General features: G+C 34.8%; 1 protein-coding gene across 2 annotated transcripts in view; it reads left to right on the plus strand.

The window, feature by feature from the left end:
* LOC132900497 (serine/threonine-protein phosphatase 6 regulatory ankyrin repeat subunit A-like) overlaps positions 1-19,731 on the plus strand; it is a 195,131-nt gene that overhangs the window by 88,970 nt on the left and 86,430 nt on the right. For both annotated transcript variants that reach the window (XM_060942622.1, XM_060942621.1), the window contains exons 3-7: positions 1,972-2,050; positions 2,491-2,561; positions 2,647-2,847; positions 5,525-5,612; positions 5,814-5,956. In XM_060942622.1, coding sequence (XP_060798605.1) covers positions 1,972-2,050; positions 2,491-2,561; positions 2,647-2,847; positions 5,525-5,612; positions 5,814-5,956 — 582 coding nt within the window. The remainder of the gene's footprint in view (positions 1-1,971; positions 2,051-2,490; positions 2,562-2,646; positions 2,848-5,524; positions 5,613-5,813; positions 5,957-19,731) is intronic.

Below are 19,731 nucleotides of genomic sequence, written 5' to 3' on the forward strand. Positions count from 1 at the left end.
CCAAGGGAGTCTGGAGCCAGAATCGTGACGTTACCTGCGGAAGCGCCAGCAGGCTGCGAGAGCTTTGCACGGTTTCAGTGCACAGCCTGTGTAGACCAAGCGCTCCCATTTCTCTCTCATGGTCCGGTCTTTTGGGAAATGATGAGTACTAATCCCATCAAGATTGGTGTTGCTACACCCTCCTACGATACATTTGTTAATCATTTTAATAATTACACGATAACGTTGAAGAAATTTGCAGAAAACCACCAGGTCGTTTTCTCATAAACAAACCAGCGCTGACGTAGGATTCAGAGGGAGGCGTCCCGCACGCGACGTCACGAAAATCAATGTTTGCCGGGAAATCCAAATGCCAAGTTTTTTCAGAGGCGGACCAATTCGCCTCAAATGGCTTGATTTCAACTGAATTTTTCTGGTATTGCCCAAGGTAAAAAAAAATTGCACAAAATGTTAGATATTTGACCAAAGTTTAATATAAAATAGGAGAATTACATTGATCTTGCTCCTGAATTTACTCGTGATATGCACTTTAACTAATGTATGTGTGTGCTGTTATATGATTACCCTAACTGTGTGGTCAGAAAAGACGATAGATAAGCGTAACCGTTGCACAATAACGCTACAAACACCTGCAAAGTTATTTAGCTGCTGGCTAGCTGCAGCTTCCAGCGTTACTATGCATCAGTATAGTGTAATGTGGTGCGGTGTAGTGTAAAGGCCAATTAATGCTGACAACGCAGTCCTCGCAGACGGTGTCGCAGATAGCGTCTGCGTAGCCCCCCCCACCTTCGCAGACGCTCTGCGCGCACCTCCCAAAAATTGTGACCGCCGCAGAAGCCTCGCAGACAGCGTCGCAGACAAGAGGGCTCTGATTGGTCCACTCTACATCCGCTGTACACGCACTTCCGCTTCCCTACTTTCCCGGTTTGGTTTGTTTTCACGACCGCCATTTTTAAAAACACGAGCGAAGATGGAGCAGCACGAAGAGCGGTTGATTGAGGAAGTACGTACATCTATACGACTCCAGTTCTAGTCATTATAAGTAACTGGAGGATAAACACTCCACTAACCACACCCACCAACTACTCCTAGCGATTTCGCGACTTCGCGCCCCCTTGCATTGTGGCGGCGAATAACATCGCGCACGCCTATTACTCCCCGCTCAACGATAAATTACAACTGTCTGTGAAAAGCTGTCTGCGAAAGCCTTGTCGCAAGAGCATGCAGAGGCCTTAACGCAGGGATAGACCTCAATCTGCAGAGCTCTGCATCACGATCTGTACGCAGCCGCTGGATGGTTTTCTATTGCAATCGTGTGGCCACTTCAGGTCGCCCCGTATGCATTCGTTTAATGGTTTTCTGCGTGTTAAATAGTTAGAAAATTATAAAATGAATACTTAACGATTTATTTGGTGTATACTGATGAAGTTAGAGGTTTTTTTTTTTTTTTTTTTTTTGGCCAAGGGAAGAGTGGCGGGCCAGAATTATAATGTGGTGGTGCGCCACTTTAAAAGTGCCTGTGGAGAACACTAATTGTTGCGCGGTAAAAGTGCATTTCAGTAAAAATTGAAATAAGTGTTGCCGAATCGAACCGAAAATACAGCTACATGGATCGATAATCGGTACGGCATGTATGAACTCGATTTTCAGTGCGCCGTGGTGAATCGTTGCAGCCGTAGTGTTCTCATGACTATAACATTTGTACGATTTTCTGCACATGCTGTAAAGAGCCATAACGAGCTGCCAGTCTTCTGAAACAATGTGATGTCAGCGCTAAAAATCGAGGCTGTTTAAAAGTTGCAACTAATTTCTTTTTTTTTTTTTTTCCTTCCCCCATCATTAAAAAATTTTCCATCTTAATTCGAATTGTAGCAACAGGGAGCTGTGATAAGCTTCTAACTAATCACGATAAGTTATGAGTAAGCCGTCTGAGCTGGATAAAGTATTGGTGTGTTTACGATCTTTTTTTAGGATAACGAGAAGAGGACTCCCCTCCACGCTGCAGCCTACTTGGGTGACGCTGAGATCATCGAGCTTCTTATTCTGTCAGGTATAAAATGGTGTTCCATGTACGTCAGCTTTCCCTTCCTGGGAGCTCCTGATTTCTCCGTCCAGATTTCACACACACACAAATATAATCCCCTCCCACACACACTCCCATTCATTCACACACACACACGCATGAACGCACAGTTGCGGTCAGCTGATCTCCAGGAGAACTATCGTGCAGGAGGGAGAGGGCGCTGTTATGGGAGGTTGATGAACACTAGCAGGTGCATCTGTGCTATTTTAATTTCCACACGTGGCCTCAAAGGATCATGGGAGTGCGTTTCTGAACGGGTTTCAGGAGTTTGGTTCTGGAATGGTTTATATTATTGGATGAAGTTTTTAATGACAGAAGTGTAATCTTGCCTCTTTCACCTCTCCATCATCTCTCTCTCTCTCTCTCTCTCTCTCTCTCTCTCTCTCTCTCTCGGTCTCTCGATACAGGAGCGAGAGTAAATGCCAAAGATAATAAGTGGCTGACCCCTCTTCACCGTGCTGTTGCCTCCTGCAGTGAGGTATCACATTACACTACACAAGGACACACACAAATGCACGCTAACTGTACACCACTATTCATTTCGTCTCCGTGTGGGTGTGTAGGAGGCGGTTCAGGTGCTGCTGAAACACTCGGCGGATGTAAATGCTCGGGATAAGAACTGGCAGACTCCATTACACGTGGCAGCGTCTAACAAAGCGGTGCGCTGTGCCGAGGCTCTCGTCCCCCTGCTCAGCAACGTAAACGTGTCGGACCGCGCCGGACGCACTGCCCTGCACCACGCTGCCTTCAGCGGACACCTCGAGGTCCTAATCTGCACGTTACAATTCTACACAACACACTGCTCTAGTACACCTTGCAGGACGATACAGTACTACACCACACTACGTTATAATCTAGTCATATTTACAATATAATACTGCACACTGCAGTACCATACGATAATACAGATGTATTTGTGACACTATTCTGCACTGAACGACACTATACCAGGGTTCTGGACAACGCAGTACTATATCATAATATAGTAATCAAATATACAGTACCATGCACTGAGAGGCTCTGGTTCAAATTATGAATTCTCTGAGATGACTGTGTTGTGAGGGGTACAGTACTATACCAGTCACCGAAGAGAATAATTTATGATAGTCCAGTAAATTGTCATGTTTACTGATCATACAGTGGTGTTTGAGAGTTTGTGAACTCTTTAGAATGTTCTATATTTCTGCATAAATATGGACTAAAACATCAGGTTTTCACACAAGTCCTAAAAGTAGATAAAGAGAACCCAGTTAAACAAATGAGACAAAAATATTATACTTGGTCATTTGTTTATTGAGGAAAATGATCCAATATTACATATCTGTGAGTGGCAAAAGTATGTGAACCTTTGCTTTCAGTATCTGGTGTGACCCCCTTGCGCAGCAATAACTGCAACTAAACGTTTGCGGTAACTGTTGATCAGTCCTGCACACCGGCTTGGAGGAATTTTAGCCCATTCCTCCGTACAGAACAGCTTCAACTCTGGGATGTTGGTGGGTTTCCTCACATGAACTGCTCGCTTCAGGTCCTTCCACAACATTTCCATTGGATTAAGGTCAGGACTTTGACTTGGCCATTCCAAAACATTAACTTTTTATTCTTCTTTAACCATTCTTTGGTAGAACGACTTGTGTACTTAGGGTCGTTGTCTTGCTGCATGACCCACCTTCTCTTGACATTCAGTTCATGGATAGATGTCCTGACATTTTCCTTTAGAATTCACTGGTATAATTCAGATTTCATTGTTCCATCAATGATGGCAAGCCGTCCTGACCCAGATGCAGCAAAACAGGCCCAAACCATGATACCACCACCATGTTTCACAGATGGGATAAGGTTCTTATGCTGGAATGCCGTGTTTTCTTTCTCCAAACATAACGCTTCTCATTTAAACCAAAAAGTTCTATTTTGGTCTCATCCGTCCACAAAACGTTTTTTAATAGCCTTCTGGCTTGTCCACCTGATCTTTAGCAAACTGCAGACGAGCAGCAATGTTCCTTTTGGAGAGCAGTGGCTTTCTCCTTGCAACCCTGCCATGCACACCATTGTTGTTCAGTGTTCTCCTGATGGTGGACTCATGAACATTAACATTAGCCAATGTGAGAGAGGCCTTCAGTTGCTTAAAAGTTACCCTGGGGTCCTTTGTGACCTTGCCGACTATTACACGCCTTGCTCTTGGAGTGATCTTTGTTGGTTGACCACTCCTGGGGAGGGTAACAATGGTCTTGAATTTCCTCCATTTGTACACAATCTGTCTGACTGTAGATTGGTGGAGTCCAAACTCTTTAGAGATGGTTTTGTAACCTTTTCCAGCCTGATGAGCATCAACAACGCTTTTTCTGAGGTCCTCAGAAATCTCCTTTGTTCGTGCCATGATACACTTCCACAAACATGTGTTGTGAAGATCAGACTTTGATAGATCCCTGTTCTTTAAATAAAACAGGGTGCCCACTCACACCGGATTGTCATCCCATTGATTGCAAACACCTGACTCTAATTTCACCTTCAAATTAACAGCTAATCCTAGAGGTTCACATACTTTTGCCACTCACAGGTATGTAATATTGGATCATTTTCCTCAATAAATAAATGACCAAGTATAATATTTTTGTCTCATTTGTTTAACTGGGTTCTCTTTATCTACTTTTAGGACTTGTGTGAAAATCTGATGTTTTAGGTCATATTTATGCAGAAATATAGAAAATTCTAAAGGGTTCACAAACTTTCAAGCACCACCGTAGCTGTAATATAATTAATAACAGATTATACAGCAGTGGCACTTTTTAATGCTTTTTAAAAGGGAATGACATGACTCACTTTCTGTCACACTGTTTATATCTGAGCAATTTGGTCATTAGTTCAGCTTTAGCTTATTAGCTCGCCCGTTACAGAGTAAGCAGGGCAATATATTGTTTTCAGTGGGATTTTTGGTTTTTTGTTAAGGATTTTACGGGAAAACAGCTGGTCCAATCATCATGAAACTTTCAGGATAGATGGCCGTTGGTCTCAAATAGAACCTCCAACATTTTGAGGGTCGTCCGGTTAAGGTCAAGGTTTTTGCGGCTACTACTTCATATAGAGGCGGTAGCCACTATGTCATCATGCTGTAAGAGTGTAACAGTCGAGCAGTACGGTGTGTTCTGATTGGCTGAGAGCAGTACGGTGTGTTCTGATTGGCTGAGAGCAGCAGAGAATCAGAAACAGAGCCATGTTTATTGGCCAAGTATGTTCTCACACAAGGTCAAGGTCACCAAAAAGGTCAGAATCGTTTTTCCACGATATCTTCCTTCATATTCATCATAAGTGCAACCGGGCGAGGTTTGTTTTACCCGGCAACACTTGTTTAATGACGTAAATCCTTCCAGTGTTCACCCACAGCACTTTAGAGAGTGGTATTATGCATTTTAAGTAAATCCCAGTAAAATTGGGAATGTGTTGTAGATGGTGAAGCTGCTGCTGTCCAGAGGAGCCAACATCAATGCGTTTGATAAGAAGGACAGGAGAGCTATACACTGGGCTGCGTATATGGGTAAGTCCCAGCAGGACTCGGTATATCTGCACTACATCAGTTCTGCTCCGTTACTCTGTGTTGTGCCCTAGTTTCTAGCGGACTGGGCCACTTCAGGCTAATGTGTGTTCAGAGCTCAGCTCTTTTCCTCATTTATGTTTTGTCTTCTTTTGTTCCTTTGGGTTTTTTTTTTCATTGTATTTCTTTTCTCCGCCCTCTTAGGTCATATGGAGGTAGTGCGCTTGTTGGTGTCTCATGGTGCTGAGGTGGTGTGTAAGGATAAGAAAGGCTACACGCCGCTCCATGCTGCAGCTTCTAGTGGGATGATCGGTGTGGTGAAATACCTGCTGGATCTGGGGGTTGAGGTACATTTGGCCCTCCCATAGAACTACCACATAGCCCCGCCCCCATCCCTGATCACGTATCTCGACAGGGACTTACATTAACTTGTATCTGATTTATATCTGATAAGTGTCGTAAAGTATTCCGTATATGAATAAAAATTAATACAAGACACCTGCTTTAAATAAAGTTTTGTAAATAAAGTTATGGGGGTGTGTCTAATTTGCATACCATGCATATTCATAGGTACACTTTTTTTTTTTAATGAGGGCAATTTCTTGTGGTGTAAATAATTATTTTAATGGATTAAAATGATGCATTCAAAAATACTTGGCAAACATATTTTGCACATCCAAATATCAGCTGTCTTTTAATATAATCAAGTCAAGTCAACTTTGTCAAATATGCCCTACATGCTCGACGTACAGCACAGATGAAATATCAGTCCTCTCTGACCCACGCTGCAAACAGGCAATGCAATAAATAAAAATAAAAATAGAATAACTGAAAAAACAAACAATATAAACAGTATAAACACTCTAGATAGGAACTAGACATAGACTAAACACTCAGACAAACAATATAAACAGTATAAATAAACAGTATAAACACTAGATAAGAACTAGACAGACTAAGCATTCAGACAATATAAACTGTAAACACTAGATAAGAACTACACACAGACTAAACACTCAGACAATATAAACAGTGTAAACACTAGATAAGAACTAGACAGATTAAACACTGACAATATAAACAGTGTAAACACTAGATAAGAACTACACACAGACTAAACACTGACAATATAAACAGTGTAAACACTAGATAAGAACTACAGACTAAACAGTCAGACAATATAAAGTGTAAACACTAGATAAGAACTAGACAGATTAAACACTCAGACAATATAAACAGTGTAAATACTAGATAAGAACTACACAGACTGAGCACTCAGACAATATAAACTGTAAACACTAGATAAGAACTAGACAGACTAAACACTCAGACAATATAAACAGTGTAAATACTAGATAAGAACTACACACAGACTGAACACAATATAAACAGTGTAAACACTAGATAAGAGCTAGACAGACTAAACACTCAGACAATATAAACAGTGTAAACACTAGATAAGAACTAGACAGACTAAGCATTCAGACAATATAAACTGTAAACACTAGATAAGAACTACACACAGACTAAACACTCAGACAATATAAACAGTGTAAACACTAGATAAGAACTAGACAGATTAAACACTCAGACAATATAAACAGTGTAAACACTAGATAAGAACTACACACAGACTAAACACTCAGACAATATAAACAGTGTAAACACTAGATAAGAACTACACAGACTAAACACAATATAAACAGTGTAAACACTAGATAAGAGCTAGACAGACTAAACACTCAGACAATATAAACAGTGTAAATACTAGATAAGAACTACACAGACTGAGCACTCAGACAATATAAACAGTGTAAACACTAGATAAGAACTAGACAGACTAAACACTCACAGTATAAACAGTGTAAACACTAGATAAGAACTAGACATATTAAACACTCAGACAATATAAACAGTGTAAACACTAGATAAGAACTAGACAGACTAAACATTCAGACAATATAAACTGTAAACACTAGATAAGAACTAGACATATTAAACACTCACACAATATAAACTTTAAACACTAGATAAGAACTACACACAACTAAACACTCAGACAATATAAACAGTGTAAACACTAGATAAGAACTAGACATATTAAACACTCAGACAATATAAACAGTGTAAACACTAGATAAGAACTAGACATATTAAACACTCAGACAATATAAACAGTGTAAACACTAGATAAGAACTAGACATATTAAACACTCACACAATATAAACTTTAAACACTAGATAAGAACTACACACAGACTAAACACTCAGACAATATAAACAGTGTAAACACTAGATAAGAACTAGACATATTAAACACTCAGACAATATAAACAGTGTAAACACTAGATAAGAACTAGACACAGACTAAACACTCAGACAATATAAACAGTGTAAACACTAGATAAGAACTAGACAGACTAAGCATTCAGACAATATAAACTGTAAACACTAGATAAGAACTACACACAGACTAAACACTCAGACAATATAAACAGTGTAAACACTAGATAAGAACTAGACATATTAAACACTCAGACAATATAAACAGTGTAAACACTAGATAAGAACTACACACAGACTAAACACTGACAATATAAACAGTGTAAACACTAGATAAGAACTAGACAGACTAAACACTCAGACAATATAAACAGTGTAAACACTAGTCTGTGTGTAGTTCTTATCTAGTGTTTACACTGTTTATATTGTCTGAGTGTTTAGTCTGTCTACTTCTTATCTAGTGTTTACACTGTTTATATTGTCTGAGTGTTTAGTCTGTCTAGTTCTTATCTAGTGTTTACACTGTTTATATTGTCTGAGTGTTTAGTCTGTGTGTAGTTCTTATCTAAACACTCAGACAATATAAACAGTGTAAACACTAGATAAGAACTAGACAGATTAAACACTCAGACAATATAAACAATGTAAACACTAGATAAGAACTTGACAGACTAAACATTCAGACAATATAAACTGTAAACACTAGATAAGAACTAGACAGACTAAACACTCAGACAATATAAACAGTGTAAACACTAGATAAGAACTACACACAGACTAAACACTCAGTATAAACAGTGTAAACACTAGATAAGAACTAGACATATTAAACACTCAGACAATATAAACAGTATAAACACTAGATAAGAACTAGACAGACTAAACACTCAGACAATATAAACAGTGTAAACACTAGATAAGAACTAGACAGATTAAACACTCAGACAATATAAACAGTGTAAACACTAGATAAGAACTAGACACAGACTAAACACTCAGACAATATAAACAGTGTAAATACTAGATAAGAACTACACACAGACTAAACACTCAGACAATATAAACAGTGTAAACACTAGATAAGAACTAGACATATTAAACACTCAGACAATATAAACAGTGTAAACACTAGATAAGAACTACACACAGACTAAACACTCAGACAATATAAACAGTGTAAACACTAGATAAGAACTACACACAGACTAAACACAATATAAACAGTGTAAACACTAGATAAGAGCTAGACAGACTAAACACTCAGACAATATAAACAGTGTAAATACTAGATAAGAACTACACAGACTGAGCACTCAGACAATATAAACAGTGTAAACACTAGATAAGAACTAGACAGACTAAACACTCACAGTATAAACAGTGTAAACACTAGATAAGAACTAGACATATTAAACACTCAGACAATATAAACAGTGTAAACACTAGATAAGAACTAGACAGACTAAACATTCAGACAATATAAACTGTAAACACTAGATAAGAACTAGACATATTAAACACTCACACAATATAAACTTTAAACACTAGATAAGAACTACACACAACTAAACACTCAGACAATATAAACAGTGTAAACACTAGATAAGAACTAGACATATTAAACACTCAGACAATATAAACAGTGTAAACACTAGATAAGAACTAGACATATTAAACACTCAGACAATATAAACAGTGTAAACACTAGATAAGAACTAGACATATTAAACACTCACACAATATAAACTTTAAACACTAGATAAGAACTACACACAGACTAAACACTCAGACAATATAAACAGTGTAAACACTAGATAAGAACTAGACATATTAAACACTCAGACAATATAAACAGTGTAAACACTAGATAAGAACTAGACACAGACTAAACACTCAGACAATATAAACAGTGTAAACACTAGATAAGAACTAGACAGACTAAGCATTCAGACAATATAAACTGTAAACACTAGATAAGAACTACACACAGACTAAACACTCAGACAATATAAACAGTGTAAACACTAGATAAGAACTAGACATATTAAACACTCAGACAATATAAACAGTGTAAACACTAGATAAGAACTACACACAGACTAAACACTGACAATATAAACAGTGTAAACACTAGATAAGAACTAGACAGACTAAACACTCAGACAATATAAACAGTGTAAACACTAGTCTGTGTGTAGTTCTTATCTAGTGTTTACACTGTTTATATTGTCTGAGTGTTTAGTCTGTCTACTTCTTATCTAGTGTTTACACTGTTTATATTGTCTGAGTGTTTAGTCTGTCTAGTTCTTATCTAGTGTTTACACTGTTTATATTGTCTGAGTGTTTAGTCTGTGTGTAGTTCTTATCTAAACACTCAGACAATATAAACAGTGTAAACACTAGATAAGAACTAGACAGATTAAACACTCAGACAATATAAACAATGTAAACACTAGATAAGAACTTGACAGACTAAACATTCAGACAATATAAACTGTAAACACTAGATAAGAACTAGACAGACTAAACACTCAGACAATATAAACAGTGTAAACACTAGATAAGAACTACACACAGACTAAACACTCAGTATAAACAGTGTAAACACTAGATAAGAACTAGACATATTAAACACTCAGACAATATAAACAGTATAAACACTAGATAAGAACTAGACAGACTAAACACTCAGACAATATAAACAGTGTAAACACTAGATAAGAACTAGACAGATTAAACACTCAGACAATATAAACAGTGTAAACACTAGATAAGAACTAGACACAGACTAAACACTCAGACAATATAAACAGTGTAAATACTAGATAAGAACTACACACAGACTAAACACTCAGACAATATAAACAGTGTAAACACTAGATAAGAACTAGACATATTAAACACTCAGACAATATAAACAGTGTAAACACTAGATAAGAACTAGACACAGACTAAACACTCAGACAATATAAACAGTGTAAACACTAGATAAGAACTAGACACAGACTAAACACTCAGACAATATAAACAGTGTAAACACTAGATAAGAACTAGACATATTAAACACTCAGACAATATAAACAGTGTAAACACTAGATAAGAACTACACACAGACTAAACACTCAGACAATATAAACAGTGTAAACACTAGATAAGAACTAGTCATATTAAACACTCAGACAATATAAACAGTGTAAACACTAGATAAGAACTACACACAGACTAAACACTCAGACAATATAAACAGTGTAAACACTAGATAAGAACTAGACATATTAAACACTCAGACAATATAAACAGTGTAAACACTAGATAAGAACTAGACATATTAAACACTCACACAATATAAACTTTAAACACTAGATAAGAACTACACACAGACTAAACACTCAGACAATATAAACAGTGTAAACACTAGATAAGAACTAGACATATTAAACACTCAGACAATATAAACAGTGTAAACACTAGATAAGAACTAGACACAGACTAAACACTCAGACAATATAAACAGTGTAAACACTAGATAAGAACTAGACAGACTAAGCATTCAGACAATATAAACTGTAAACACTAGATAAGAACTACACACAGACTAAACACTCAGACAATATAAACAGTGTAAACACTAGATAAGAACTAGACATATTAAACACTCAGACAATATAAACAGTGTAAACACTAGATAAGAACTAGACACAGACTAAACACTCAGACAATATAAACAGTGTAAACACTAGATAAGAACTAGACACAGACTAAACACTCAGACAATATAAACAGTGTAAACACTAGATAAGAACTAGACATATTAAACACTCAGACAATATAAACAGTGTAAACACTAGATAAGAACTACACACAGACTAAACACTCAGACAATATAAACAGTGTAAACACTAGATAAGAACTAGTCATATTAAACACTCAGACAATATAAACAGTGTAAACACTAGATAAGAACTACACACAGACTAAACACAATATAAACAGTGTAAACACTAGATAAGAACTACACACAGACTAAACACAATATAAACAGTGTAAACACTAGATAAGAGCTAGACAGACTAAACACTCAGACAATATAAACAGTGTAAATACTAGATAAGAACTACACAGACTGAGCACTCAGACAATATAAACAGTGTAAACACTAGATAAGAACTAGACAGACTAAACACTCACAGTATAAACAGTGTAAACACTAGATAAGAACTAGACATATTAAACACTCAGACAATATAAACAGTGTAAACACTAGATAAGAACTAGACAGACTAAACATTCAGACAATATAAACTGTAAACACTAGATAAGAACTAGACATATTAAACACTCACACAATATAAACTTTAAACACTAGATAAGAACTACACACAACTAAACACTCAGACAATATAAACAGTGTAAACACTAGATAAGAACTAGACATATTAAACACTCAGACAATATAAACAGTGTAAACACTAGATAAGAACTAGACATATTAAACACTCAGACAATATAAACAGTGTAAACACTAGATAAGAACTAGACATATTAAACACTCACACAATATAAACTTTAAACACTAGATAAGAACTACACACAGACTAAACACTCAGACAATATAAACAGTGTAAACACTAGATAAGAACTAGACATATTAAACACTCAGACAATATAAACAGTGTAAACACTAGATAAGAATGAGACACAGACTAAACACTCAGACAATATAAACAGTGTAAACACTAGATAAGAACTAGACAGACTAAGCATTCAGACAATATAAACTGTAAACACTAGATAAGAACTACACACAGACTAAACACTCAGACAATATAAACAGTTTAAACACTAGATAAGAACTAGACATATTAAACACTCAGACAATATAAACAGTGTAAACACTAGATAAGAACTACACACAGACTAAACACTGACAATATAAACAGTGTAAACACTAGATAAGAACTAGACAGACTAAACACTCAGACAATATAAACAGTGTAAACACTAGTCTGTGTGTAGTTCTTATCTAGTGTTTACACTGTTTATATTGTCTGAGTGTTTAGTCTGTCTACTTCTTATCTAGTGTTTACACTGTTTATATTGTCTGAGTGTTTAGTCTGTCTAGTTCTTATCTAGTGTTTACACTGTTTATATTGTCTGAGTGTTTAGTCTGTGTGTAGTTCTTATCTAAACACTCAGACAATATAAACAGTGTAAACACTAGATAAGAACTAGACAGATTAAACACTCAGACAATATAAACAATGTAAACACTAGATAAGAACTTGACAGACTAAACATTCAGACAATATAAACTGTAAACACTAGATAAGAACTAGACAGACTAAACACTCAGACAATATAAACAGTGTAAACACTAGATAAGAACTACACACAGACTAAACACTCAGTATAAACAGTGTAAACACTAGATAAGAACTAGACATATTAAACACTCAGACAATATAAACAGTATAAACACTAGATAAGAACTAGACAGACTAAACACTCAGACAATATAAACAGTGTAAACACTAGATAAGAACTAGACAGATTAAACACTCAGACAATATAAACAGTGTAAACACTAGATAAGAACTAGACACAGACTAAACACTCAGACAATATAAACAGTGTAAATACTAGATAAGAACTACACACAGACTAAACACTCAGACAATATAAACAGTGTAAACACTAGATAAGAACTAGACATATTAAACACTCAGACAATATAAACAGTGTAAACACTAGATAAGAACTAGACACAGACTAAACACTCAGACAATATAAACAGTGTAAACACTAGATAAGAACTAGACACAGACTAAACACTCAGACAATATAAACAGTGTAAACACTAGATAAGAACTAGACATATTAAACACTCAGACAATATAAACAGTGTAAACACTAGATAAGAACTACACACAGACTAAACACTCAGACAATATAAACAGTGTAAACACTAGATAAGAACTAGTCATATTAAACACTCAGACAATATAAACAGTGTAAACACTAGATAAGAACTACACACAGACTAAACACTCAGACAATATAAACAGTGTAAACACTAGATAAGAACTAGACATATTAAACACTCAGACAATATAAACAGTGTAAACACTAGATAAGAACTACACACAGACTAAACACTCAGACAATATAAACAGTATAAACACTAGATAAGAACTAGACATATTAAACACTCAGACAATATAAACAGTATAAACACTAGATAAGAACTAGACAGACTAAACACTCAGACAATATAAACAGTGTAAACACTAGATAAGAACTAGACAGATTAAACACTCAGACAATATAAACAGTGTAAACACTAGATAAGAACTAGACACAGACTAAACACTCAGACAATATAAACAGTGTAAACACTAGATAAGAACTACACACAGACTAAACACTCAGACAATATAAACAGTGTAAACACTAGATAAGAACTACACACAGACTAAACACAATATAAACAGTGTAAACACTAGATAAGAGCTAGACAGACTAAACACTCAGACAATATAAACAGTGTAAATACTAGATAAGAACTACACAGACTGAACACTCAGACAATATAAACAGTGTAAACACTAGATAAGAACTAGACAGACTAAACACTCACAGTATAAACAGTGTAAACACTAGATAAGAACTAGACATATTAAACACTCAGACAATATAAACAGTGTAAACACTAGATAAGAACTAGACAGACTAAACATTCAGACAATATAAACTGTAAACACTAGATAAGAACTACACACAGACTAAACACTCAGACAATATAAACAGTGTAAACACTAGATAAGAACTAGACATATTAAACACTCAGACAATATAAACAGTGTAAACACTAGATAAGAACTAGACATATTAAACACTCACACAATATAAACAGTGTAAACACTAGATAAGAACTAGACATATTAAACACTCACACAATATAAACAGTGTAAACACTAGATAAGAACTACACACAGACTAAACACTCAGACAATATAAACAGTGTAAACACTAGATAAGAACTAGACATATTAAACACTCAGACAATATAAACAGTGTAAACACTAGATAAGAACTAGACACAGACTAAACACTCAGACAATATAAACAGTGTAAACACTAGATAAGAACTAGACAGACTAAGCATTCAGACAGTATAAACTGTAAACACTAGATAAGAACTACACACAGACTAAACACTCAGACAATATAAACAGTGTAAACACTAGATAAGAACTAGACATATTAAACACTCAGACAATATAAACAGTGTAAACACTAGATAAGAACTAGACATATTAAACACTCAGACAATACAAACAGTGTAAACACTAGATAAGAACTAGACACAGACTAAACACTCAGACAATATAAACAGTGTAAACACTAGATAAGAACTAGACAGATTAAACACTCAGACAATATAAACAGTGTAAACACTAGATAAGAACTACACACAGACTAAACACTGACAATATAAGCAGTGTAAACACTAGATAAGAACTAGACAGACTAAACACTCAGACAATATAAACAGTGTAAACACTAGATAAGAACTAGACATATTAAACACTCAGACAATATAAACAGTGTAAACACTAGATAAGAACTACACACAGACTAAACACTCAGACAATATAAACAGTATAAACACTAGATAAGAACTAGACATATTAAACACTCAGACAATATAAACAGTATAAACACTAGATAAGAACTAGACAGACTAAACACTCAGACAATATAAACAGTGTAAACACTAGATAAGAACTAGACAGATTAAACACTCAGACAATATAAACAGTGTAAACACTAGATAAGAACTAGACACAGACTAAACACTCAGACAATATAAACAGTGTAAACACTAGATAAGAACTACACACAGACTAAACACTCAGACAATATAAACAGTGTAAACACTAGATAAGAACTACACACAGACTAAACACAATATAAACAGTGTAAACACTAGATAAGAGCTAGACAGACTAAACACTCAGACAATATAAACAGTGTAAATACTAGATAAGAACTACACAGACTGAACACTCAGACAATATAAACAGTGTAAACACTAGATAAGAACTAGACAGACTAAACACTCACAGTATAAACAGTGTAAACACTAGATAAGAACTAGACATATTAAACACTCAGACAATATAAACAGTGTAAACACTAGATAAGAACTAGACAGACTAAACATTCAGACAATATAAACTGTAAACACTAGATAAGAACTACACACAGACTAAACACTCAGACAATATAAACAGTGTAAACACTAGATAAGAACTAGACATATTAAACACTCAGACAATATAAACAGTGTAAACACTAGATAAGAACTAGACATATTAAACACTCACACAATATAAACAGTGTAAACACTAGATAAGAACTAGACATATTAAACACTCACACAATATAAACAGTGTAAACACTAGATAAGAACTACACACAGACTAAACACTCAGACAATATAAACAGTGTAAACACTAGATAAGAACTAGACATATTAAACACTCAGACAATATAAACAGTGTAAACACTAGATAAGAACTAGACACAGACTAAACACTCAGACAATATAAACAGTGTAAACACTAGATAAGAACTAGACAGACTAAGCATTCAGACAGTATAAACTGTAAACACTAGATAAGAACTACACACAGACTAAACACTCAGACAATATAAACAGTGTAAACACTAGATAAGAACTAGACATATTAAACACTCAGACAATATAAACAGTGTAAACACTAGATAAGAACTAGACATATTAAACACTCAGACAATACAAACAGTGTAAACACTAGATAAGAACTAGACACAGACTAAACACTCAGACAATATAAACAGTGTAAACACTAGATAAGAACTAGACAGATTAAACACTCAGACAATATAAACAGTGTAAACACTAGATAAGAACTACACACAGACTAAACACTGACAATATAAGCAGTGTAAACACTAGATAAGAACTAGACAGACTAAACACTCAGACAATATAAACAGTGTAAACACTAGATAAGAACTAGACATATTAAACACTCAGACAATATAAACAGTGTAAACACTAGATAAGAACTACACACAGACTAAACACTCAGACAATATAAACAGTGTAAACACTAGATAAGAACTAGTCATATTAAACACTCAGACAATATAAACAGTGTAAACACTAGATAAGAACTACACACAGACTAAACACTCAGACAATATAAACAGTGTAAACACTAGATAAGAACTAGACATATTAAACACTCAGACAATATAAACAGTGTAAACACTAGATAAGAACTACACACAGACTAAACACTCAGACAATATAAACAGTATAAACACTAGATAAGAACTAGACATATTAAACACTCAGACAATATAAACAGTATAAACACTAGATAAGAACTAGACAGACTAAACACTCAGACAATATAAACAGTGTAAACACTAGATAAGAACTAGACAGATTAAACACTCAGACAATATAAACAGTGTAAACACTAGATAAGAACTACACACAGACTAAACACTCAGACAATATAAACAGTGTAAACACTAGATAAGAACTACACACAGACTAAACACAATATAAACAGTGTAAACACTAGATAAGAACTACACACAGACTAAACACAATATAAACAGTGTAAACACTAGATAAGAGCTAGACAGACTAAACACTCAGACAATATAAACAGTGTAAATACTAGATAAGAACTACACAGACTGAACACTCAGACAATATAAACAGTGTAAACACTAGATAAGAACTAGACAGACTAAACACTCACAGTATAAACAGTGTAAACACTAGATAAGAACTAGACATATTAAACACTCAGACAATATAAACAGTGTAAACACTAGATAAGAACTAGACAGACTAAACATTCAGACAATATAAACAGTGTAAACACTAGATAAGAACTAGACATATTAAACACTCACACAATATAAACTTTAAACACTAGATAAGAACTACACACAGACTAAACACTCAGACAATATAAACAGTGTAAACACTAGATAAGAACTAGACATATTAAACACTCAGACAATATAAACAGTGTAAACACTAGATAAGAACTAGACACAGACTAAACACTCAGACAATATAAACAGTGTAAACACTAGATAAGAACTAGACAGACTAAGCATTCAGACAATATAAACTGTAAACACTAGATAAGAACTACACACAGACTAAACACTCAGACAATATAAACAGTGTAAACACTAGATAAGAACTAGACATATTAAACACTCAGACAATATAAACAGTGTAAACACTAGATAAGAACTAGACATATTAAACACTCAGACAATACAAACAGTGTAAACACTAGATAAGAACTAGACACAGACTAAACACTCAGACAATATAAACAGTGTAAACACTAGATAAGAACTAGTCATATTAAACACTCAGACAATATAAACAGTGTAAACACTAGATAAGAACTACACACAGACTAAACACTCAGACAATATAAACAGTGTAAACACTAGATAAGAACTAGACATATTAAACACTCAGACAATATAAACAGTGTAAACACTAGATAAGAACTAGACATATTAAACACTCAGACAATATAAACTGTAAACACTAGATAAGAACTACACACTGACTAAACACTCAGACAATATAAACAGTGTAAACACTAGATAAGAACTAGACACAGACTAAACACTCAGACAATATAAACAGTGTAAACACTAGATAAGAACTAGACAGACTAAGCATTCAGACAATATAAACTGTAAACACTAGATAAGAACTACACACAGACTAAACACTCAGACAATATAAACAGTGTAAACACTAGATAAGAACTAGACATATTAAACACTCAGACAATACAAACAGTGTAAACACTAGATAAGAACTAGACACAGACTAAACACTCATACAATATAAACAGTGTAAACACTAGATAAGAACTAGTCATATTAAACACTCAGACAATATAAACAGTGTAAACACTAGATAAGAACTACACACAGACTAAACACTCAGACAATATAAACAGTGTAAACACTAGATAAGAACTAGACATATTAAACACTCAGACAATATAAACAGTGTAAACACTAGATAAGAACTAGACATATTAAACACTCAGACAATATAAACTGTAAACACTAGATAAGAACTACACACTGACTAAACACTCAGACAATATAAACAGTGTAAACACTAGATAAGAACTAGACATATTAAACACTCAGACAATATAAACAGTGTAAACACTAGATAAGAACTAGACACAGACTAAACACTCAGACAATATAAACAGTGTAAACACTAGATAAGAACTAGACAGACTAAGCATTCAGACAATATAAACTGTAAACACTAGATAAGAACTACACACAGACTAAACACTCAGACAATATAAACAGTGTAAACACTAGATAAGAACTAGACATATTAAACACTCAGACAATACAAACAGTGTAAACACTAGATAAGAACTAGACACAGACTAAACACTCAGACAATATAAACAGTGTAAACACTAGATAAGAACTAGACAGATTAAACACTCAGACAATATAAACAGTGTAAACACTAGATAAGAACTACACACAGACTAAACACTGACAATATAAACAATGTAAACACTAGACAAGAACTAGACAGACTAAACACTCAGACAATATAAACAGTGTAAACACTAGATAAGAACTAGACAGATTAAACACTCAGACAATATAAACAGTGTAAACACTAGTCTGTGTGTAGTTCTTATCTAGTGTTTACACTGTTTATATTGTCTGAGTGTTTAGTCTGTCTACT

Source organism: Neoarius graeffei, chromosome 16, assembly GCF_027579695.1.
Source record: "Neoarius graeffei isolate fNeoGra1 chromosome 16, fNeoGra1.pri, whole genome shotgun sequence".
NCBI classification, from domain to species: Eukaryota; Metazoa; Chordata; class Actinopteri; order Siluriformes; family Ariidae; genus Neoarius; species Neoarius graeffei.